The 9923-nt window shown below is 41.5% G+C and overlaps 1 protein-coding gene across 3 annotated transcripts in view; it reads left to right on the plus strand.

Moving 5' to 3' along the window:
* The window catches only part of CHST11 (carbohydrate sulfotransferase 11), a 161835-nt gene extending 153799 nt beyond the window's left edge, over nt 1–8036 (plus strand). For all 3 annotated transcript variants that reach the window (XM_027890471.1, XM_027890472.1, XM_027890473.1), the window contains one exon: nt 5871–8036. In XM_027890471.1, coding sequence (XP_027746272.1) covers nt 5871–6719 — 849 coding nt within the window. In that variant the 3' untranslated portion in view covers nt 6720–8036. The remainder of the gene's footprint in view (nt 1–5870) is intronic.
* The last annotated feature ends 1887 nt before the right edge of the window (nt 8037–9923 follow it).

The following is a 9923-nucleotide window of genomic DNA, read 5'->3' on the forward strand; positions in this document are numbered from 1 at the left end:
ATGTGCTTTCTCTGGATGAATATTAATTGGGATTTTGGTGAGGTTCCCATTTGAGTGCTGGAAGTTTTTGAAAAAGGTCGGTCGAAAATAATGTGCTATGAGATGTGAAGTAAATCAAAGTATGAAACGTTGCCAGATCATTACTTTAAAAAAATTGTTGCAGTCCATGTCAGTTTAATAAATTCTGCTTATCAAAAATGCAATTGTTTTCTTAGATACAGTGTTTTGATTCACATAGTTACAATTGTCTGACTGTCATCTGTAAAAATCAGCAAAGAGTAATAATTATTTGTGATGATTCGAGAAATGCTTATACTTGGGCTGTTGAGCATGAAAAATTGCTAGTTCCTCATTATTGTCTAATGCTGAACATTTTTAAGAATACAAGATAGAATTTAGTGTATAGCACATATATACACTAAGTTGAATAAGGTAGTTATGGATACAAATTGTAAAAGCCAAGTATTAAAATAGTCTAAACTATGTTTGTAACTTCAAGGCTGCCCATCAAGTTTTCAAGAGTATTATTCACACTTTTAATGTGAAAACAGGATTGAAAATGTAACATCATTCTCAAAAAACCCCCACCCTTTTAGCATCTGGGAAAATACAAATAATATCGAGAAACATTTTGTATGTTGAATAACAAACATCTCACAGAACTCAGATGGTGTGGTTGATGGGCTGAGGGAAGGAGAGTTTGTAATACCTGAGAGATTTCAGACTAGTCTCTCTCGATGTCACATAACCAGGACCATTAGTGCCACCTATAGTTAGTCTGTCTGACACTTCTCACTTTTAAGACCTCTCTGTCAATGGATTTTGAGCCTGTTGCACACCCCTTATGAACAAATACCATTAAGAAGAACTTGGTGAAGATGAGCTGTGGTTTATACTAAGCTTAACAGTACTACTGGATAGACCCAGCTGGGTGTCAGCTGGTTTTGAATTGCTGGCTGCTTGGACCACAGGTGAGGGGAACGCCGCAGCAGCTCGCGTAGTTCTAGCATAGGACAGAAACCAAACCTCCAGACATGAAGGTAACTGAGGAATTAAAGGCAGATGCAAAGTCTTCATTAATGGAAACTGAAGAGAAAAAGCGATTTAGCAAGGCATGGGAGTGCAAACCCCATTCATAATATTTATCTTCCTTATTCCACTCTAATTTGGATAATTTTGCCCTTCAGTCTGCCATGACCACACTTCATGTTAGCACTCCAAACACAGGTTGGTGGTGAGCCTGGTTAAAGTAACGTACAGAATTAGCTGCAGGCAATGCAGTAGAAATAAATAAAATCCTGCCTTGTAAATGTGGGGTTACTTCTTTCCACACTATTTTTTTTTTTATATAGTGAGACAAGATTTAATTAATGGGCTTTTTGAGTGACACTTCAGTATTTCCATCCTTCTATTAAAAAACTGCTTTCAGTGCAGGTACCTGTGAATTGGATTGATCTCTGTGCTTAGTTTGCAGTACACTACTATATTCAGAAAAAAAAAATTAGTTAAAAACTCCCTTTGTTTAAATCTGTACTTGCTGCTTGGCCATCAAGCTTGGAAAGGTCTTCAAAGATTATTTTATCCTGCTGTGCCTAAGTAACCAGAATAAAATACCTCCCATCTCATTACTCTGATTTACCTTGAATAACCTTTGCATGTCATGAGTTGATGACTGCCCGTTGGTCAGCATATGTATTTCTGATCAGTCTATTCTCTAGTGCTCTGCACAAAAAGCCCTCCTGTCCCCCCATCCCTGCGCACACACCCCCCCCCTCTTCCTGCTGTACAGAAGACATCCATATAAGCAGAGCATGCTGGATTTAGCTTTCCTCCCCTGTTGTTAGTTTGGGACTGATGGAGATGAGAAGCTTCTGGGATCAGAGTGTCCCCAGACTACATTTATCTTTTTCTTTTTTTAAGTGCCACTGAGCTTGGGAGTCTCCCGCTGCTCATGTTGCTTCACTGTTCAACTTGGTTTCTGCATCAGAAAAGGAAGGAAAACTTTGATCTTGACATGCCCTTCTTGTCTGTCCCAGCTTACAACTTCTGCAGAGAAAAAAACCCCCAAAACATTATTAAGTGTGACTGTGGTGACAGTCCTTTCAGGGAAGAACAGATGCTTTTATGAGATCTCTTCCCAAAATCTTTAATGCCTGGATAAGTCCAAGTCGAACTATCAGAGGACAGACCCAAGCATTGACTTTATCACCATCCCCATGCTGCTCTCAGGGTAACCTGCACACAGGCTTAAAAGTGTCCTTTCTCAAAGTGGGGTAGATTAGTTACTGTGGCTTCCAGAACTGAGGGATCAGCAGGACCTCTGGCAATGACCACAGAGGCAGCAATCAGTGTCCAGGCAGCAGCTGTGCTCTCACAACTCCACTGTAGCCACATCTATAACAGCTTTGGAGGAAGACAGTCCATGACCTTAATTGTTTGACTTGCCCTTCACCATCCATGGGTTTAAAGGTCCCTTGAATCTTATCTCTCTGGCTGCATAAATTTATAGGGTATATTTTCCTCATTAGCTGCGAGCACCGTTGCACATTTTCACTGACCAAGTGGACCTCCAGTTTCATGTAATCTTATTGTTTTCCCAGTTCCCCTCATCAGCTTCAGGAGTGAAATTACTTAAAATTAAGAGGAACCATATTAGCATCAGATAACTCACTGTTGACATATAATTTCAAAATGCTAAATTGAAAAATGATGTTATGATTACCTTGCATGGTGCTGTAGACTCCACGGATCATGGAGCACGTCCTCAGTGCAAAGAAGAGTTTGGTGGTTCTTTCTATTTCCTACATGGCCCTTCCTTCATCCATCAGCCATACCAAGTGGTACTGTCATTTATGAGAACAAGGCAATACCCTTTTACTGTTGCACTGCTATTTAATATGTATTATTTGTGCCATCAGACAGGCCAGAGCACATGCAGAGCTGACCCTGGGGTGTTGTGGTGTACACTTAGTAAATGTAGCTGACAAACTTGGATGCCATTTTTTTATATTTTTTCCATGTTGAAAAGAGTGAGAGGCAAGTACCACTTGAAAATGCAGAAGTGTAATCTTTTAAGTGAATTTAATATAGTACAATCTTATTTGCAATTGCAAATACTAAGGCTGAGTTTTTCCCCTTACTCCAAATGCCTGAAAATCTCATTAATGTTAATGTATGGGAAAGAAGTGCTTAGCCTATTGATGAGGGAATGAAATCAGGAACAGAGCACATCTCTACAAAGATTCATCTGCAGATTAGGGGCTGAAGCAACCATTAGATTATCAAATCTGACCTTCTGTCTAATACAGGCCATAGAATTTCATCCACTTAATTCCGTATTTATCCCAAGAACAACACCAGAAAATCAAATACAGTGCATTAATATATTATAATGCAGCATTATATTCAAGCATTTCTCTTTTTTTAACTCTAAAACCAGAGGCAAACAGCACTACTGTGCTATATGATTATAGATGAAAATCTGCAGGAGGAGAGATTTTAGCTTTTTATCTGTCTGCGGAGGAGAATTTCTATGTCTTTGTGCTTCCATAGGGTTTTGTTTAGTTCTTTGAAAAATATTCACTGGTAACTCTAACCATTATAGAGCTGGATGAGAACCATTAGCTCTGTTTTTCTCTGAGAGCAGCACAAATTGAAATAGGGATTTTTGTATTTTTTGAACAGAAAAAGTCATTTTCTTGAAAAATCTGTGTGGTCCTTGTCAACTGCTTTCTAACATCTTATTTGGAAACTCCCTGCCAGTCAGTTTTCCTAGGAAGCACGAAGCACATTTCACATCTGGTTTCTCATCTCTTTGACTATAACACAAAACTGTCCTTGAAGTGCACCTGGGAGGTATCCAGGGGGATACCACAAACACACACACACACAAAAATGAGCCAAACTGTCTAAAAGAGCTGCACTGGGCTATTGCACGTTTTAAGCATCAGCCAGCATTTTACTGAACAGAGGGACTAAAGAGATGAGATGACAAGGGTATCTAGGAATTCAGAGGAGAAGTGGTGGGTAGCACTGTACAAAATACAGAGGTCCCAGGCTTGGCACATCAGTGTTCTCTGAAGAAAAATTCCTCCTGTCCAAGTTTGAGGTGTCCCAACCCCTTGGTGTTGCTCATCCCATGAAAACATTTCTCTGCAAGCACCACAGCCCAGATGGAGGGAGAGTCTCTGCTGCTCATGAGTTGCAAAAGCTTTTGCTGCCCCTTGGGCAGGTGAAACCTGGGCTTTTAGGGCTTGTCTGTAACAATGTAATTTCTATTTCCTTCCCCTCCAAAGCTCAGAAGTCCCATCTTGAAATTTTGTTTGGGTTTTGACTCAAAAGTGCATTTGGATCCTGTTCTTTGTGGGTTTTTTAAAAAAATATGAATCATGGCTAACTGTTCCCATTGTAAGCAGATATTTCACCCATGACTGCAGGAACTGGAGATTCAGTATGAACCCCCAAGCTGGTGCAAAACCATTTTCCAAGGATGAGGAGTTTTGCCTGGCATATAATGGTTTTGTCTGGTATACTGGCAAGGAGGAAGATCCCCCATAGCAGATGTAAAGTCTACACTGCCTCAGATACTTCTCTGCAGAGTCCTGTGGTTGATGATAACCTAAGTAGAAGGTATGAGAGAAATACTTTCAAAAGACTGAGCATACAAGAAGGAATCTCAGACCTCCTTGCCTATCTAAGAGGAAGGTCAATACTTGCCTTAATTCTTGGCTTTGTGGCTAAATTAGTTACTGAGCATAAGGCTCTTTCAAATCCATGGGTAAATGTTAAATAAATGTAAATAACATTACCCAAACCTTCCCCCTGTTGCTTTGAGGCAATTTCTTCACAGTATGTAAAAAGGCATTTGCAGCACCGATGGAAGGGCTACACAACAAAACACCATGGCATGCAGAGACGCCTCAGGTGGCTCTGGATAACCAAACACAGAAGCCTGCACTAGCATGGTCCTTTGCTTGGGCTAATATTCCCTGTTTCCTGGAGGAGCTCATTGCCTGCCGTAGTAAAAGCTCTTGTTGTGGTTGCTGGACAGAATCTGGGCAGGAGGTGGCTGGTGGTGAGAGAGTGGCCATCTCTGCACAGCTGCTGTGTGGGTCCTCCCTAAGACAGAATAGAGCCCCTCCAAAGTATCCAGTAGCATTAAAAATGGGAAGTTAGGGCACTGTTAACAAATAGCAAGGAGCTATGGGTGAATGTAGAACTGAGTGTGTTGAAAGACCACGCAGTCTTTCTTCCTCTGTCAATATGGCTTCAGCAGAGAGGCAAATTTATCATGAATGTTCTCTTCAGTGAAGAAATCATATCTGAGTGAATGTTCCTCTTGGAGAGTAACAGGAATATCCACAGGCTTCATTTATTCTGCCAAGGTCATAGTCAGGTAACAAGACACGATTATTCAATTCTATAACATAAAAGACACCAACAACAAGAGCAGAAACTTTTCATTTTGAAAAATTTTCCAACTCTGGTGTCTCCCTACCCCATGTCATCAGCAAATGGGGTCCAACACTGCTGTAGCCATGGGATGGACTGTAGAGTGGACAAAGCAGTGACCACATATCAGGGATCTGTAAATACACTTGCCACCAGGCTATGTGAGCACTTGTGCTCCTTCATGTTGACTTCAAAGCAGAGGTCTGGATGCTCTGTGAACAGCGTTTAAGCAGTGTGTATCAAGAAGTTTGGAGACAAAAAGAATTTATCTTCTAGAATAGGAACAATTTTACTCTGCCACACAGTGAACTGTTCTATGCCTGCAGAAATCTACTTTTCTATGAATTTGTATAATAAGCAAAAAGGCAGTAAGAGTTTCCCAGACACTTGACTTACCAGTGCCTGTGCTTTCTTTGCAGTTGTCCAACACAGCAATTCTTCATCAGATTAGACGAGACCAAGTGACAGACACGTGCCGAGCAAACAGCGTGTCCAGCAGGAAGCGCCGCGTGCTGACACCCAATGATCTCAAACACCTGGTTGTGGATGAAGATCATGAAATGATCTATTGCTATGTTCCCAAAGTGGCCTGCACAAACTGGAAGAGAGTCATGATGGTTTTGACAGGAAGAGGCAAATACAGCGATCCGATGGAAATCCCAGCCAACGAAGCCCACGTGTCTTCAAACCTGAAGACCCTCAACCAGTACAGCATCCCAGAGATCAACCACCGCTTGAAAAACTACATGAAGTTCCTCTTTGTTCGCGAGCCTTTTGAGAGACTGGTGTCAGCCTACAGGAACAAGTTCACCCAGAAGTACAACACCTCCTTCCACAAGCGATACGGCACCAAAATCGTGAGGCGCCAGAGGAAAAACGCGACCCAGGAAGCTCTGCGTAAAGGTGATGACGTGAAATTTGAAGAGTTTGTGGCTTATCTCATCGACCCACACACCCAAAGAGAAGAGCCCTTCAATGAGCACTGGCAGACTGTGTACTCCCTCTGCCACCCTTGCCACATCCACTACGACCTCATAGGAAAATACGAAACGCTCGAAGAGGATTCGAATTACATTCTCCAGCTGGCAGGAGTAGGCAACTACCTGAAATTCCCCACCTATGCAAAGTCTACGAGAACTACTGACGAAATGACCACAGAGTTCTTCCAGAACATCAGCTCCGAGCACCAAACGCAGCTGTATGAAGTCTACAAACTTGATTTTTTAATGTTCAATTACTCAGTGCCAAGCTACCTGAAATTGGAATGAGGGATGGGTTGGGGGGAAAGAGGGGAGAGAAAGCCTGTTTTATTTAAGATTTTTATTTGTCATAATAAATATGGAGAATGGGTTATTTTGTAAATTAATATTTTCTTTTTTTGAATGATGCTGCGAGCAGCACAGTCAAAATTATTTAAATCAACTTGTAAGAAAGGACAGCTCTCTTTGCAGGGTAACAGGATTGTGACGATCTAGCTGTAGAAATGAAAAATACTGCTACACTGTTTAAAAAAATGTTAATTGTGTTCTGGTGAATTTCATTGATCTTGCATTCCTCCGATTCTAATTAATGTTATTTATACTTATTTAAAACATTGTCTCTTGGTAGGTGTCACTTCAGCAGCAGAGATAACGTAACGTTTGGACAAAAGGAGTCTGGGTTTGTGCTTTCCTTAGTTGAGCTTGTCTCTGGGTAATAATACTCTTCCATTAGCCATTGATTCAGGTAAATATGGAAATGGTTTTTGATACCACATGCTTTGAGAAGAGTGGTAGAAATAAGTTCTTCAGAAAGTGATATAGCACTCTATACTAGTACAAAATCTATCCTTCTAGCCATGAAAAGGAAAAGTAAAACAGACTTGGGTAGATTCATGCTATATAAAACCCATGACTGAAAGAAATGTGAATGTATTCCTCAGAAAGAGAAATCCTGAACCTTCTATAAGTCCTAATGAGATTATCAAGAACATGACCAGTCCCATTGTCTCTTAATTTGGGCCTGCCAGCCCAAAAAAATTCAAATGTGCAGGTGGTCCATCAGAAAAAACCCCAGCATTTTGGAAGTGACTGTAAGAGATTTTTGAATGCTCAAAGCAACTGGCATTGACTTAATTCATATCCAGGATGGGGTCGGGGGGAACTTCAGACCTCCCTCATCAATCTTAAGATGGACAACCAAAACTGGCTCAAGAGACACCAGTCACCATACGTTGCTATAAACCATCTGGGTATGTAATTTGAAAAGTCAAAAAGTCATCTTCATGTTGATAGCATGCAAGACAATAAAAAAGGTCTCATCGTCCTACATGCTGGTTTGATGGCTTTTTCCTAGGGGGAAGAGGGAGTCTTCTTTTTTCAATTGATGCCTAAATACTATTGACAGGGATGTTTCTAAATTCCAGTGGGTTAGAAATTCATCTTAAGTCAGCCCTAGTGTAAGGCCATGACCTTTTGTGTTAGGGTGAATGTCTCAGTAGTGGTTGTTTTGTGCATAACAGCTTGTTGGGATGACAGATTGTACCAGTTGCAATTGTTTTGGGCAAGCAAATAGTAATCTATTCACGTCAAATAAATAATGAAAAATGAGATTTCAGTGTGGATCTGTTAGCCAGCTAGTGAGAGCAGATCAGGCTTCTCCAAATGTTTGCTTCAGTTTGGTGCAGGTGAGGGGCATGGCCTGGGGAACGCCCTGTAGCCACCCCAAGATGTCCTGTCTGGGAGTGGCAGAACCATCAGAAAGCTGAAGGGCAAAAGGAAGCAGAGGCTTAAACTGAGGCACTTGTGGGAATCTAAAATCTGTTTTAAAATTGATAGACTGTTAAAATGTTTTTTTTTAATTGCCTGTGTGTCAATCTTATCATCAAAAGAAACCCTCCCAGAAATTACTGATGATTTAAATAAACTCAGTTGAAGGCAGAGCTGTTTAAACAGTATCAGAGCCAGATCCTGAAAATGTATTGTACAGTAGCCAGTAATATCCACTGAATTACATTAGTTTCCAGGACACAGATATGATTAAAGAAGAAAAATAGTTTGCATCTTATGTGATAAAAAAAAACCCAAACAGCAGTTTGAAGTCCTTTCACAATTGGATTTGGTCTTAAGCAGGACTCGGGTCATTATTTTTTGTATCATACCATACAAAGCTATCTCTCATCCATTCTGGAACAGCCATAGTTTTCATAACCCAGGTCCTATTTATAACCCAGAGCACTGGCCCAGTGGCAAGCAAAGGGCTGGCTGGCTGTGCCTACCGACCCTGAATTCCTGCTCCATTGCTGGCCAGTGTTTTACCTGAAAGCCGTTTTGTCTCATTTAGAGTATGTGGAGCTGTTGCAAGTGCCTCTCACGGTGTGCCCTGGCTTTCTTATGTTCTAGTTCAATGGTTGTATGTTTGTTAAAAAAACAACTGAGGGTAGATTCTCCTTTCTCCCCCGTCCCCGCCCCGCAATACTTCCTACAAGCTATTTGTGTGCTTGTTTGATCTTGCATCCAACAGTGCTCATATTTTGGACAATTTTCTCCTCAGTTAGCTGTTAATTTCTCCAACAGGATGTGATGTGATTTTTTTCGTTTAAGACAAAAGTTGCCTGAGAAAGAAAATAGTTTTAAAGTGGTGTGTGCTTCCCCCTTTCTTTTTGTACTTTTCTCTGGCATCATCACCATGGTTTTATCTGTTCTGAAATACTGCCTTTAGTTTCACAGCCTTGTAGACACAAAAGCCCTATTTGACAGCTCTGATAGAAAAGCTTTAGGTGAAAAACATGTTCAGGAGATCTGAGGAGTGAGCATTACTCCAGCCAGGATTTTTAGCAGCAGCTTTGAGTTTGATTACCCAAATTCTGCCTCCCCACAGAGGGCTGGTCCATGGGCAGATGCTCACCACTGAGGGGAGTCTTATGTGGATTTAAATTTTAAGTCACTTGCTTTTTAAAAACCTCGATCTCAAACTACCACAACCTGGCTATTTAGTGTGTTATGTCTGTTTTGGGGTGCTGTGAATGGGCTGTAGACCTGTGTTTAAAATGAACAGCTGACATGCTGGATTTGATCATGCAGCGAATGCAAAGCCCTCACCAGCTCAGAGGAGGATCACAAATGTTAAAGAATAGCCTTTTCTTTTGGTCTACTGAGTGTGTTGTTTCAACTGAGCCAAAAAATATCTCCTTCTACGCAGGAGGGATGTTCAGGGTTGTTCATCATCGTCAGTAAGATGGCAGCCACCACCTGCAGTTGGGGGTGGCAGCCAGGGAATCAACCTGATTTTACCCCCACCTCTTCACTGAGTTTCCCAGCTGAAGGAGAAGAGGGGCTGGTCTGCTCCCAAGCTCTGCCTCCCTCACAGCTTCATTTCTGCTGTGGCCACAGCTGGTCCTGGGAGACAAACAGGAAGCACTGAGCCACAGCAAAATGCAAAATACAGATGTGCTCGTGGGGCTGCAAGGGCCACCCGGGGAGCTGCTGTTGTAG

Source organism: Empidonax traillii, unplaced genomic scaffold (genome assembly GCF_003031625.1).
Source record: "Empidonax traillii isolate 1590-97213 ecotype Southwest subspecies unplaced genomic scaffold, ASM303162v1 scaffold289:size826226, whole genome shotgun sequence".
Classification (NCBI taxonomy): domain Eukaryota; kingdom Metazoa; phylum Chordata; class Aves; order Passeriformes; family Tyrannidae; genus Empidonax; species Empidonax traillii.